Source organism: Mauremys reevesii, unplaced genomic scaffold (genome assembly GCF_016161935.1).
Source record: "Mauremys reevesii isolate NIE-2019 unplaced genomic scaffold, ASM1616193v1 Contig17, whole genome shotgun sequence".
NCBI lineage: Eukaryota > Metazoa > Chordata > Testudines > Geoemydidae > Mauremys > Mauremys reevesii.
Window position 1 is genome coordinate 525161 of NW_024100793.1, and position 14874 is coordinate 540034.

Genomic DNA, 14874 nt, shown 5'->3' on the forward strand with positions numbered 1-14874 from the left:
TTAGGGCAGCATTTGATCCCTTAGTGGATATCCAGACCACTGGTGACTGTGTGTTATAGAGATTCTGTGCCCCATTTGCAGAGGCGATGAGTCTGTTACAGCTCTGCTGTGCCTACAAAGCCTTGGTTCTTTAACTCAATCTATAGTAGCTCATGCTTTTAGCTCTGGATCAGGGCTGGCTTTAGGCCGATTCTCCGTGCCTGAGAGGGCCTCGCACATAACAGGACCCCGCGCCCAGTGGCCTTTTTAATTTTTACTCACTCGGCGGTGCTCTGGGTCTTCGGCGGCACTTTGACGGCAGGTCCTTCACTCGCTTTGGGTGTTCGGCGGCACTTTGGCAGTGAATCCTTCACTCGCTCCGGGTCTTCGGCAGCACGTGAAGGACCCGCTGCTGAAGTTCCACCGAAGACTCGGAGCGAGTGAGGGACCCGCCGCTGAAGTGCAGCCGAAGTCTCAGGGCACCGCCCGGTGAGTACAAGCCCCACAAATCAGGCCCTGCACTTCCTGAAGCCGGCCCTGCCCTGGACGTCCCCAACTCAACCCTCAGCATGTCGGCCAAGAGGGCAGCTGGCACAGTTGCTCCTGTGTTACTTACAGTCAGCACCAACAATAGCTCTGAGCAGATTCAGAGATGCCACACGAACAGCCTCATTCTCAATCTCCAGCTGCGAGTGCAGAAAGGCTATCAGATCATCAGGAGAAGAACGGGCTGCAAGGCAAGAAATCACGTCCTCACTGACAACAGAACTCTTATTCTTACCAGACCTTACAAAGGTAAGGAAGTTACAAGGAAACTACTGTGTAACTCAGTCTCTCTTCCCCTTACCTAGCTGAACTATACAATAGACCAGCTCTGTGTGATTTTCCATGCTGAGCGGCTTAGCTTGAGAACAGAGCTGTGGGAAGAAGGGAAATGGTCAAAGAAAAACTAATCAGAAGCAATTGAAAAGAAAATGTTCAATTAATTTCTAAGCTTCCACTTCCTACTTGTCCAACTAGAGGTCTGAACCCCAGGTGGATGGTACTGAATGCACAGCAAGAATCAAACACAATGTCCAATACATTAGATGAGAGAAGCTGAAGTGTTTTGAGCAGCAGAGCTCATCGAATCAAGACACAGCCACAGTGTTTACTGTGCAACTCTGACTCCCCCGATAATCGGCTTATGGTGAAATTGCTTTACAAACTGATCTGGATATTAGCTAAGAAAATGAGACCACTACCTGCTTACTCTTGACCCTGCAGAAATCAGTAAGGCATGAGGCGGTCCCCAGGCTCTGCACTATCATTCCATAGATTTGGATTGTTAATCTGCACAGCAGATCTGCTGTGCCTAAGCTCAAGGGATCCAAGCAAACCACCCCTCACCTGGTTGTGCAGAGCACTGCAGATGGCTTGAAACTTCCTCTTAGGGAGAGGGATCTTATATTCACCCGAGACCTCCAAGAGCTGGCTCAGACTCTGCAAGAGAGGATGAAAGTCAGATGGTGGCACACACAGGAGCAATATGTAGTGACTGAAGCAGATTCAGGGGATTTGTAGATTCCAAGGCAGGAATTATTGCCATCATCTAGTCTGACCTCCGGTATAACACAGGCCACAGACCTTGCCCAGAATAATTCCCAGAGCCGAGGTTTTAGAAAAACATCCCAATCTCGATATAAAAACTGTCAGTGAGGGAGAATCTGCCTCAGCCCTTGGTAAATGGTTCTAATGGTTAATTATCTCACCATTAAAAATGGACACCGCATTTCCAGTCTGAATGTGTCTTGCTTCAGTTTCTAGCCATTGGATCAAGTTACACCTTTCTCTGCTAGACTGAAGAGTACGTTATAAAACATGAGGACCTCATGTAGGATATTATAGACTGTCATGAAGTCACCCTGTCACAGGATAGGTCCACCCCGTCAGGGTGGTACCAGGTTGTGGAGGAAATGAAGTAGATCTCGGGCGGCCCAGCTGCCTAGTCACTGCAGCAGTCCTGACTCCTACGGCAGCATAGCCTAATGGTTGGGATCAGCGCAGCAGCCCTTCAGTGAGGGTCAACGGCCAAACAGCCTGAGTCTGTAGGGCTCCCCTTCTAGGTATGGCAGTGCAGCCAAGTGGCCAGAGTCATTAGAACCTCCTTTTGCCACAGGGAAGTGTTGCCTAGTGGCCAGCCCTTCTGCATTGGGTCCTACATATTCCACAGGTCCCAGCCCAGGGCCGTGTCTTGCTGCAGTGGTATCTGCCACCAAATCAGCGGGAATCCTTCCAAAACATGCCAAGTCAAAGCCCAGGGCCTCAACTGGATCAGTGCTTATTCTACCTAGGCTACTTCACACTCAGGGATTCTGTGGTCTCTCCATCTCTGGCATTGGGCGGCTGGGGGTCAGTTGCAGCCGCAGTCTGGCTGGCCTCTGAATTCTGGAGCACTGGCAGTCTCTCTGCAGAGACTGCAATGCACCCAGGGCCGGCGCTTCCATTTAGGCGAGCTAGGCAGTCGCCTAGGGCGCCAGGATTTGAGGGGGGCGGCATTTTGCCGGGAGGGCGGCAGGCGGCTCTGGTGGACCTCCCGCAGGTGTGCCTGGGGAGGGTCCGCTGGTCCCGTGGCTCCGGTGGAGCATCCACAGGCACACCTGTGGCAGGTCCACCGGAGCCACGGGACCGGCGGCAAAATGGGTAGAGCTGGCTCTGTGCCTAGGGCGCCAAAAACCCTGGCGCCGCTCCTGAATGCACCTCTGCTCTCTTCGGCAACCAGACTGAGCTGAGTGGCTCTCTTTTATATCCTGGTTCCAGCTGAAGCATGCCCAGCAGAGATGAGGGGCCATGGCCTCCTTAACCCATAAAGTATAATTAACCCATGTTGAACCAATGTGGGGTAGGTAAACCCAGTCATGCACCCTTTTACTTTCTGTTTGTTAAACTAAATAGATTGAATTCCTTGATTCTACCACTGTAAGGCATGTTTTCTAATCCTTTAATCACGGGGGCTCTTCTCTCAATCTCCTCTCCAATTTATCAACACCCTTTTTGAGTTGTGGGCACGAGAACTGGACACCGTATTCCAATGGAAGTCACACAAGTGCCAGATTTAGAGGTAAAATAACCACTGTACTCCTCCTTGAGATTCCCCTTTTTATGCTTTTCAGCTTTTTTGGCCACAGCATGAGTTCGTGTTCAGCTGATTATTCATCATGATCCCCACAATCTTTTTCAGAGTCACTGCTTCCCAGACAGCATCCCCCATCAGATATGTATGGCCTAAATTCTTTGGGCCTAGATGCTCACATTTACATTCAGCCATATTTAAATGCATCTTTGTTTGCGCCCAGTTTACCAAGTGATCTAGATCTCTCTGAATCTGTCCTCTCCATTTTTTACCACTTCCCAATTTTTATCTCATCTGCCAACTTTAGCAGGGAAGATTTTATGTCCTCTGCCAGGTTATTGATAAAAAAGGTGAAAATCGAATTCCTTCCTGCATCTAAACACTTTTCTCCTTTGCTGCTTCAAGCTTCCACAATGTCTCTGATGCCATCTACAGATTTTACTATATTGAAGCAGTTCTGTAGTGCCCTGATGCTATCAAACAAGTCCATGATGCGTTGGTTCCTCCAAATCATGGGTATTTCAACCCCAAAAGTGACCACATACTCTGTACCAGAAAGCTTCAACCAACAGAGATGGTGAGTAAATATCACTACCAAGAAGTTACAGCTGTCTCGTGAGTTCATTTACAACTCTGTAGCCCCACTGAAGACAGAATATGGCCCCTTACTTCTTGCTCATGTGGTACTCAGGGCAGATGAAATAGAGAGACAAGGGGAGTGAGACAATATCTTTAATTAGATTATCTCACCCACCTTGGCGCTCTAATATCTTGGAACCAACATGGCTACAACAGCACTGCATAGAACGGGAGATGAAATAGACAGGCAATGCTTTTAGATCCATCTAGTTCCATAATCCAAAGCAATGACTCTCAAGCCTCCTTAGTATTAATTTTCAACCATTGACAATTGGCTTGGTACTGACCAGAGACAACATATGGCAGCCCCTGCTCTGAGGAGCTTGTGAACTAAAAGAGAGACGCAGAGTTGACAGGATGTACTGGGAAATCAGAAGGAGGGAGGATCTTGTTGGGGAGGGGGGCAGGTGTTTTATTTTATCTCCTTATCATCCTCCCCAGGAAACAGAGGATGCTTTTCATAAGAGGCATTTACCTACAAATCTTGTTGCCTGGGTCACCATGTGTATAAACCCAGAACTCGTGTGGATATTTATTTTCTAACAAGTCACTGTCTAAACCAGGAAACCCCACTGGCAGCAAATTCCTCGTGCAGTTCATACATGCAGACACATAGACAGTTACCTTAAGGAGTGGTACCTCACCTTGGTGACGTGAAAAACATCAGTGCTCTCCTTATATTGCTCAAGAAGCCATGACATCTGTTCAAATATCTGACCTTGATACTCCTCTTTGTGTAGCAGGAGACTCATCATGGGACCAAGGGCTTTGATGACAGCCTGCTTGAGCTGCATAGATGAGACACAGAATTTATGTTCCTACGAATTCATTCAATATCATTCAATGGGCACACCTTTTCTACTTCCAATGACTGCACCTTCCCTTGTTCCACTGTAAGATTGTGTCTATCTCAATATTTCCTGGTAAAGAACCAGGACTCGCTGGTTGGTTTCAGGATTATATCCTAATGCACCTCACAGCTATACCAGGTAAAATATTCCCAGATCAGTATGCATTCTAGGCCAACTCATCCCTGCTGGAACTCCACTGGGGCTGAATGGAGGAATTAATTTAGGCCACTATCCCGTGTTTATCTGAACGTTAGGTGCATAAAACTAGAATCCATGTACACTGGGTACAGACAGAATTTCCATGATGTGGTGACATTATAAATGTTAGGGTTTTAGATATTTTACATGACACTCTGTTCCATCCAAAAGGACCTACCATTAAATGCCATCATCACAATGAGTGTCAGACTCATAGAATTTAACGTTACAATTTCTGCTAAAGTTTTAGAGAACCAGCAATTCTCACCTCCAGCTCCTCACAGGTCAGCCAGTTGCTGGTCACATGAGAGTAGACGGGAAGAAAATGATTGCAGAGCCGCAATTCGCCCACTTTGGGGAATGGGTACTTTTCCCAGCTAGCCAAAAAGAGACGTACTGCCCTTGACCATTGTTCCAGAACTGCATGGACGGAGAGAAGACAGGCAATGTGAAAAGGACACATTAGTAATGAGGAGAAGTTGCTTTATCGGTGAAGACACCCAGGCCTAAAGTTTACTACAATTCCGTGGCAGCTACTGCTTAGTTCAGGACTAGACGCTGAAATCCAGCATCAGTTTTGAGCTATTTCTCTTCCCCCCATTCCATGTCTTGTTTCTCAAAAGGCTTTTTAATTTGCAGATCTCTCAATCTTTTTTCAATTACCAGCATCTGAAGACAATTTTTTCTCCCTTCCTTGTTACCTCTTAATTAGAGCTGCTTGAAAAAGCAGTTTAAATTAAATTACAAATCTTTACTGATAGTGTTTTTTTCTTTCTAAATTGCAAAGTTTAAAAATCATTTATATTTTTCAAAAATCAAAAAAAATTCAGCCACCTCTTTAGATACTCAGAAACACTGGATGCACACTTCCTGATCAAACTTGTCATTGACATTTTTCACGTTTGTTTTTCCTCAAATTTGAGGAAAAAATTATGGAAAATATAATTAAAAATCAAAATATTTCAGCAAGCTCTCCTCTGAACGACTCGTGCCCTCTGCAGTTATTGTTTATTTAACTCTAACACTGTATGATTTAACCTGAGTTACAGTTTGTCTGAAAGATGTTCGGTGCCCCTAACTGCCATTGGCTTTACTGGGATTTGAAGGTAGTGGGGAGCACTTTGCCCTAAAAGTAGGTGAATCTAGTGTCCTTGCTAAGAAGAATTAGGGCCCAATCCTGTTGTCTATGAAGTCGATGGCAAAATTCCCATTTACCTCAAAGGCACAGGATTAACCCCTTACTGAGCATCACCTGAAAAGCAAAGGAAGAGAGAAGTAGAGAGGAAGAGATTACAGAGAAAGAGTGTGAAAGGAAATGATGATAAAGAAACTAAGAGGAGAGAATGGGTGAAGGAGTGGGAAATGGGATATTTAAATGTACAGTATTGAAATCTGCTCCCTTCACCTCCTCCCCCAGGAGACTACGGGCAGATGGACAGCTTCAGCATTTGTGTCTGTTTATTTTAAATTATATCCATGAGTCATAAAGGGCTTGAACTTACAAATGCTCAGCTCCTCCTGCAAAGTGAGGAGCACTCTCAACTTCACTGAGTGCCGCAGGAGCCAAGAAACGCAGCACCTGGTGCAATCCAGGGCAGGGAGCACAGTTCAGGGCGTGTTTGCAAATTTGGTCAGTCACTCCAATCTGTACCAAGACTCCCTAAATATCCATTTGGGGCACTGCCGTAAGATCTGGCACTTACCACCGCAAAATGCTTGTCTCATCCTACTGTCATTGACTAACTCCAGCATGGAGAACATGGTGCTCAGGGTCATTTCCACAAAAGGGATACAGTCAAGTGCTGCAGAGAAAGGCCAGAAGAGAAGGAAGACAGATAATTGGCTGCTCCCCGCCTTCTTAGAACACACTTGGAAACATTGTGGGGCAGGATGCTATGGGCTCCTAGGCCAGTTTGTGCTGTGTAAGCAGAGCAGACTGGCTTTAAAGGAGCCATTGAAAGCCAGTGGGGGATTCTCCCTGAAGAGAGGAATCCCGCACCAGTGCACAGCTCTGCCCGATGCCTAACTCACTCCCAGGGTAAGGGGAGAGAGCATTGGGGCGGGATGGGAAGTGGGGTGGAGAAGAGCTCCACTGGACCTGGGTAAGGGGAGAGAGCATTGGGGCGGGATGGGAAGTGGGGTGGAGCAGAGCTCCACTGGACCTGATCTTCCACTCATTCCCATCCTTAAGGAACTTCAGTCAGGGGCAGAAGTTAGAGCTTGCACCGCTGTCTGCATAGCTCATGATCTGGAAGCCAGAACTAGCAATAGCAGTTAATCCTGTGTCTCTCCACACACGCACGCACGCACACACTCAAGCAGAGCTCAGTTTAGCTGCAACATTTTTAGGTAGAGAGAGTAATCCCCTGTCCTTAAATGAAAGATGATAACTTTGAAACAAAAGATGGAAGTTACCATACCATAGGCTGATGACAGGTTGCCCAGTGTAACTAAAATAAACTCTTCAGGCAGCTTCGGTGGTTTCAGGTGACAGTGCAGCTCATACATGACATCATCAAAATAGCAGCTTGCCAGAGTCACTAACGTGTTGCTAGCTGCCACTTTTACCTCATTTGTTGCTTCCTAAGAAAAAAAAGACCACAAAAAGAGAAAGACTGAAGTAACTGAAGCCGGTTGCACTAGCCAGAGTTGTTTATATGAGTCAAGTTCTTATTTCTGTGCATAAGTTCTGAATGAACTCGCCCAACTTTCTGCAGATACAGTCATTAGTCATAAATATTCATTGAGTCGTTTGGCTAAACAATTTTCAGCCTTTGAGTTGCTTGCAAGCTGCTTAGTTAGACTATTCACTAGTAGCTCCTTGTGGTGGATGACTGATCACCAGAGTCACGTGATATTTTGCCCTGCCCTTCCCTGAGGAGGTAGTTAGACACAGACTGGGCAGCTTCAAAGATATTCAGAGAGCCTTCCTGGAATAAACTGTCCCCCAAAAGGAGGCTGACTTCCTTTGGAACAAGAGAGGGATTTTTCCATGGGTTTTCCTGCTGCCAAACTAGATTCTAAATCCAATGCTGCTGCTTTTGGAGATAGCTCAGATTCTGTCTGTCTTAGGGCTTTATACTGCCACTTATCGCTATAGTATCAGAGCGCCTCCCACATAACATCAGTATCAAAAATGAAATCCCTAGTAGACTTTGGGAAAGACGTGCTCATTAAGAAACCACAGGCCTGTCTCTGTGTCTGAGATCATGTGTCTCGGGTTCTGATCCTGCAAAGCACTTAAGCACATGTGTAACTTTCACATGTGAGTTTTCCCATCTTATGCATGTGCACAAGTGCTGTCTAGGACCTGGGCTTTGGTCTGGAGGAAGGTGTGGGCCTCTAACAGAAGAATACATTTTCATTTCAGTATATAGTTTACCCCCCCCCCCCAAAAAAAGAAGAGTTTTTATTAGTTAAAGCTTTGGATCCTTTGATTAGTAGCTCAGGAGAACTAACTTACCCGAGTCTCTCTCATCTGCTCTGAGGCTAGGCTTATAATTTTGTTCACTAGCCACATCTCTAGGCCCCGGTGTCCTGCTGTAACACCCCCTCCAGGATATAGTAGATGGCTACTCTGTTTTGCTGGGGACAAACCAGAAAAGAGAACAAACAATTTTCTTGATGACCACACAGTAATTTGACGAATAAGCCCCTGCCCTAAAGAGCTTCCAATCCAAACATGAAATGATTAGCCCAAGTCTTATCAGAACAGAGCAGGTCCATGGCCAGGAAGAGAATCCATGTCTCCTGAGTCATTATCCAGAGTCCTATCCACTAGGCCACACTGACTCCTCAGCCAGCATGCTCACACAACTAATCCCTTGGCTTAACTGGTGTCAAACATGCCATGCCCTCCACAATCACCGCATTAGCAGCACTTCAGAAGCGGCCAAACAATTGACATATTTTAATCTTCCTGCAGAGAAAAAAGCCAGAAGAAGCCTCCTTCACTGCCCCCTTCTCGAGTTTCATTTATTGAAATGAAACAATAAAAAGGAGCCCCTTGCCCTTGCTCTAGCCACTCCAGACAGAATTGGTAAATGTGTAATTACAAAATACCCAACTCCCGCAGTAAGTCCTCAACAGCTGCTAGGGGAAATTAGCTCAGCAGTTAGATCTACACTGATAGTCGCACAGTTGAAGGTGTCTTTTATGAGGCCCATCAGTGTAGAAATTCACAGATGATACTAAATATGGGGGAGTTTAGTAACAGCTGGGACAGAAAAAAATAAAGAGGACACAGAAAAATTAAAAACTTGAGCAGAGAACAAGATTCCTTTCAGAAACCTGCAAACTAGCACATCTGGAAAGGAGGTAGAAGTAACTGACATAATGGGAGGGAGAAAAGTGGGAAGCAACAAGTGCCCTGGGGGTGACAGTGAAAAACCAAGTCAATGTGTATATGCAAGGGGTGATGGCTACCACAAAGAGCCATGTGGGTTGGGTCTTTTCCACACAGGGATCATGGCACAAAGCAGGAAGACGACAGTTCCTCTGTTCATCTAAGGTGTGACTGCATCTGGATTATTGCATTTTCTAGCACCACATTCCCAGAGAGATCAAAAAACTGGAAGTAATTCATGGGAGAGCAAAAAAGAATGCAGGGGGTGGCAGAATTGACTTCTGAATAGAGCCCTGCAACCTGACCCAAATCCTATGGGACCTGACTACAGGCATCAGGCTCAGGTTGGATGAGAAAACAACTGACTCTCTTGGGCTCAGGTCAGGTCGGCTCTCCTCCTTTAGCCCATGGGATCGGCACAACAGGGGGCAATGTCAGAGGATGAAGCCATCGCTGCACATTGTTGCTGCTGAGCCAGCTCCACGAGCAGGATGCAGTGACAATATCCGGTTTGGGGGGAAGGGCTGGGACCAAGATGGAAAATGATTCAACCCTCTCAAGGTGAGGTGAGTGGGCTTGGAGCCAGTTCAGGTTGGGCTTCAAAACTGGGCCCGAGCAGACCTCTACTTCTGAAGACAGACTGAAAGAACTGTCTACGGCAGATGCGGCCAAAGGATGACTATGAGGGAGACATGATAATACCAGACAACTATGTGAAGCATGTGAACATCAAGGAGGGAGAGGAATTTTTTAGTATAATACATTTAGGTAAAAGTAGGAGTAATGGGATTAAACTAAAAAAAGACATACAGTTTAGACTTTAATAACAGGAAAAATGCCTCACCTGTGAGACAGGTCTATAAGGTTATGACATAGTCTTCCTAGGAAAATAGTGCAAGTTCAGTCATTAGGGGCTTTTAAAATTAGTTTCGGCAAACCAGTGGAAAATGGCCGCTGGGAGTGCTCCTGCGTTAGCAGGGACATGGACTGGATGATCCAATAGATCTTTTCCATCTCCGTCTCCTGGGAGTCTCTAAATCTAGGTAACCTGCATGCCAAGGTCATAAAGCCCTTTGGAATGTTCAGAGCCAATCAGATCTCTCGACTGGCTAAACATTCCAGGGGTGCTGCTTGAAAAGGAGGCTTCTGCAAACTGCAACCAGAACACACAGCTCCACTGGGGAGAAGCTCCTTCCATTCATTTTTAAATGTCAGGAGGATTTGTTTAATTGAAAACTGTCACTGATAATTTATGAATACATAAGCACTACGTAATACAAGCAGCTCTGGATTAGGCAACAATTTTATTCTTTAAAACCAAAAGATTCATAATTAATCAAGTAATTCAAATAATTAAAGTACTAGGAGGCCAAGACAAGCAGTTGGGTTCTGCTCATAAGGACTAGTGGGGGAGAACAGACTGGGGCAGGGGCTGAATGGGAGTGGAGACCCAGGGTTACAGGGGGGAGGGAGGTTCAGAGCCACATAGTGATGTGGGAGGAGGTGCAGAGCTACACAGGGACAGGGGGTGGTTGGGTAGGGCACAGAGCCACATTGGGATGGGGGGAGTGGGGGTCTGAGTCAGGGTGGAGGAACACATGTGGACAAGGGGTGCAAGGTCCCATGAGGGTGCAGGAACACATGGAGACAGGGGCAGATGCCTTACTGAATGGGAGAGGTTAGGAGTCAGCCAGGGTCTGCATGGGGGGAGCTCCCTAACAATTCCTCCCCACCCCTCCCAAAAAAACTGTTCCATACCTTTCCCATCCATACCCAGCAACCCTCCAAGTTCACACCCAGGCTCCTTCCCAGCAATTTACCTCCCTCTCCCTCAGCTCCTCCATTACCCCTGACTCCACCAAGCCTTTGCACTGCAGCTGAGGGGTGCAAGAAATATGGCTCTGTAGTGAGTTGAAATGAATTGTTACTCAGAGTTCTGTATTAATATGCATAGTAAGGAATCTATTTGTCAAAAAACATTTCCTCAATCCTTTTTGTTGTCTGTATTGATACAGACATACTTGCTGCCAGGGATTTTGAAATAAATAATTTGAACTGGTGCAATTATATTGTATATTTGCAGAAATGTTAAAATACTGTGCGCATCATTTTTATTTTTTTGTTGCAGAATCCCCCCCCCCCCGAAAATATATAGATAAGGTCCCTTCAGTGCTATAATCTCAATGACCTTTCTTATGATGACATGAGTGTTGGCTAGGAATAAGAGCAGAGAGTCAGTTCACTTGGGTATTATTCACATTCTTTTACTAACTTGCTAAGTGGTGTTGAGCAAGTAACTTAATTCCCTGTGACACAAATCATCTGTAAATGGGGATCATGCTTACCATTCTCACAAGGGTGCTGAGAGTCTTAATTCATTAGTATTAGGTAAGTGCTTTGAGATTTTTGGATGAAGATGCTAAAGAAGGGTAAAGTATTATTAGAAGAGATTACTGAAGGTCCTATAGTGTACTTTTACTATATACAACCCATGTACTCCACTGTGTGTAAACGGACAATGCTCTTTTTATAGAGCATTATATCAGCCTGATCTGTAATAATAGCATTCCCCAGGAAGTCAGGCAGAATTTAGTGTGGACACATGGAAAGCAGATTTAATTTCATGAAATTGCTCTACCTCATCCTGTTGCAGTTTCTCCAGTAGAACTCTCACAACACTAACCAGCTTGGTCTTTGCTATAGAGGCAATCCTGAGGGCAATTCTGTTCTTATCTTGGTCAGCTATATGCGCCAGGAGTGAAATAACCTCATTATAAACACCTGAAATTCAATAAAAGGATTCGGCTGGTTACCATTAATAGTAGAATTAGTGCTGGCCTCTTTAATTCACTATCCAGTAAAGATTCTGCAGGTGCCCAAACACTGTGAGGAGAAGACGACCTGGGAATCATGTAAATCTTCTTCCTTCCTCCTGATGATCAGGTTTGTGTGCTGAAGGACCCAGTGTGTTTGAGGGGAATCATAATGAAGAAAATTTGCTCCTTTCAAGTAGATCCCCATGTAAAATAATCTTCCTTTCCCTCTTTACTATCAATTGATGAGGTTTGATAGCATACAGAATAATTATTTATGGCCCAAATTTTCAAAACCGGGTGCCTAAACTTAAGCTCCTAAATCCATATTAAGGCACCTACACCCTGATTCAGCATCTAATCACATGCTTAACTCTAAGCCAACAAAGAGACCTAAAGTTAAGCACATGCTTTAAGAGTTTTGCTTAGTCTGACATCCCCCATAACATTCAATAGAATCTGAGATTCTCAGGAAAGTTTCCAGGTCCAAAGGCTGTAGGCCAAGTCCTCAACTGGTGTAAATCAACACAGCTACAAGGAAGACAACAGAGCAACACTGATTTACAGCAGCTGAGGTTCTGGTCATACAAATGGAGAACATTACAACTTATCTATCTGTATGCCTAGGCTTTCTGAATGTGTGTGTGAATATAGACTGGATCTAGAAAATACAATGCTGACCCTTACCTCTCTCTGTTACCTCCAGTTCACTCACAAGATTATTCATGTTTTAGTCTTTTTTCACCACTTCCTACAGTCCTTTCTCTAAAGAGCTCCTGTACTGTCAGGCAGCTGGCCTCTCAGTCTGTCATGGCCAGGATTAGATTCAGATTATGCAAGCACTATTATGACATCAGTGTGACTGCAGCATACCTCACAATCTGCTGCTGACCAGGTATGTACTGTAATTACATGGACAAGAGTCTCAAAGGTATTTAGGCTCCTAACTCACACTGAAATCAGTAGCTTTTAGGAACCTAAATACATTTCAATATCTGGGCCCATACATGTAAGCAGTTCAACAGGTGGCTATATTTGCTCCAGTGTAGAATTTCTCATTCTCTCAACATCATTTTGAATTTTGGTTCGGTCCCTCTCTCAGTTTACCACACTTTCCAGTATTGGTTTTACCTGAAAATCTGCTCCTGGTTGAATTTATATAAAATAAAAGCACCAAACAAAGAAAGAGAAGAAACTGCCTTGGAGAATGCACAGTGACCCTTGAGTGTGGTTGGTTGGTTTCCTTTGCTTTTTAATTTGGTTGCACTGCCCAGAGCAGGAGCTGTGCATGGTAGACTGGCTGAGAGATGCTGTGAGGGGGGTGTCCGCTTGGTCGGGCATTAATCCTGCCCAGCACTGTCTGATCCAGTGCGGGCTCCAACCCATCCTGGGTCCATCCTCCCCTGCGTTCCCAGCCTCCTCGCCAGCATCAGCCGCTCTGCCCAGCTCAGTGCTACCTGGACCCCTCCCTTCAGCACACAGAGCTGCCTGGGATGGGGTGGAGCTGAACTGACCCACCACCCCCACCCTGCTGCCAAGCTGCCCCTACGTCTGCCCCCACCACTTCAGCCCCCTCTCTCCCCACTGCCCCCCTGTGCCAGGCTTCCCCTTAACACTGCCCCCCACCCCTACCCCCCCCTGCCAGCCCCATCTCTCCCCACGGCCCCATCTGTGCCAGGCTTCCCCCTCACCTCACTCCCCCCACTTCTGCCCTCATGCCAGCCCTGTCTCTCCCCACTGCCCCCAACCACTGCTGCCTCTGTGCCAGGCTGCCCCCAACCACTGCTGCCTCTGTGCCAGGCTTCCCCTTAACCCTGCCCCCCACCGATGCCCCCCATGCCAGCTCCCTCACTCCCCACTGCCCCCTCTGTGCCAGGCTTCCCCCTTCCCCTACTGCCCCCACCTTTACCCCTCATGCCAGCCCCTTCTTTCCCCACTGCCCCACCACTACTGCCCCCTTAGTACCAATCCCCTTTCCCCACTGTCCCCCTGTTCACTGTTGGCCCACTTCTTTGCCATACACCCTCCCCTCCCCATTGCCCCCAGGCTAGGTGCCCTCCCCTCTGCCAGTCACCCCCCCACATCCCCTCATGCCAGCCCCCTCCAGTGCCAGGCGCCCCCACCCCCACACCTGTAGAGCAGGTATGTCTGGAAATCCTCTGCTTTCTTCAGCAGGTACTTGAGCTTCTCCATGACAGGGGTGAGCAGCTCTTCCAGCGTGAGGTTCTCGTGGGTCGGGGATGGGGCCTGCGGTGCCGGGCAGCTCAGCCAGTGAGCTTCAGCCGCGGGCGAAGAGAAGAGGCCGCGCCCAGGGCTGCAGGGAGCCAGGCTCGCCGCGCTGCCTGGGCTGAAGCACTGGGCCTTGGCAGAGCCCTCTGGGCAGAAGGTGCCACTGTACCCCTGCTTGCCTGCCATCCCGGGGTCCCGGCTCGGCGTCTGCAAGAGAGGGAGCCGCTGAGGCTTGGGCAGGGGGCCGTGGAGCAGCCATTACCTGAAGGGACCAGCCAGGAGAGCGGGTTACTTTCCCCCCCCCCCCAAGCCTGATGCCGCCAGTCCCCCGTGCATCTCCCAAGGGCAGTGGAGAGCGTGCCAACTCGGGGGGTGAAGGCCTTGTCTACACGGGGAAGATAATCTGAATTAGCTAACAGGGCGAATTCAAACCAGATTAGCCCCCCGTCCAGACACTCCCATTCCAGATAGAGGTGCCCTCAAGCCGGATTCGCCCTGGCTGTGGAGAATCCCCGGGAGGGATCAGGCCCTGCCCTAGGTGGGGAAGAGGGGACAGGCCCTCACCTGCCCCCTGCTTTGGCGGTCTCAGGATCACCCAGATGTGCTGCCAACCCTCCTGCCCCCCGGCCCATCCCCACGCCCCATCGCAGCTGCAAGGGGCCTTGGTACAAGCCCCCAGCTGGGGGCAGGTGTGCCCAGGAGCCCCAA

The 14874-nt window shown here is 47.5% G+C and overlaps 1 protein-coding gene across 3 annotated transcripts; it reads right to left on the reverse strand.

Moving 5' to 3' along the window:
• Window positions 1-564: 564 nt before the first annotated feature.
• Window positions 565-12793, reverse strand: LOC120393221 (maestro heat-like repeat-containing protein family member 2A). Of its 3 annotated transcripts, XM_039517790.1 has the most exons (9): window positions 12625-12790; window positions 11763-11905; window positions 7200-7362; window positions 6483-6581; window positions 5048-5199; window positions 4375-4518; window positions 1369-1461; window positions 827-896; window positions 569-709 (listed from the first exon to the last, which is right to left on the reverse strand). In XM_039517790.1, the coding sequence occupies exons 1-9, from the start codon at window positions 12662-12664 to the stop codon at window positions 588-590; spliced, it is 1026 nt and encodes a 341-aa protein (XP_039373724.1). In that variant the 5' UTR covers window positions 12665-12790; the 3' UTR covers window positions 569-587. The 3 variants fall into 3 exon arrangements, with proteins under 3 accessions (XP_039373725.1, XP_039373724.1, XP_039373726.1); XM_039517791.1 differs by lacking the exon at window positions 6483-6581 and having other exon boundaries at window positions 565-709; window positions 12625-12793; XM_039517792.1 differs by lacking the exons at window positions 11763-11905; window positions 12625-12790 and adding an exon at window positions 8243-8289 and having other exon boundaries at window positions 573-709.
• Between the last annotated feature and the right edge of the window lie 2081 nt (window positions 12794-14874).

Excerpts from the sequence above, each read along its gene's own strand:
- LOC120393221 (XM_039517790.1), bottom strand. The coding sequence starts at position 12,664 with ATGAATAATCTTGTGAGTGAACTGGAGGTAACAGAGAGAG. Across the intron at positions 5,200-6,482 it reads GAGACAAGCATTTTGCGGTG|TTCTGGAACAATGGTCAAGG; the intron begins GTAAGTGCCAGA and ends CCGTCCATGCAG. Across the intron at positions 897-1,368 it reads GCAGTGCTCTGCACAACCAG|CTCTGTTCTCAAGCTAAGCC; the intron begins GTGAGGGGTGGT and ends TTCTTCCCACAG.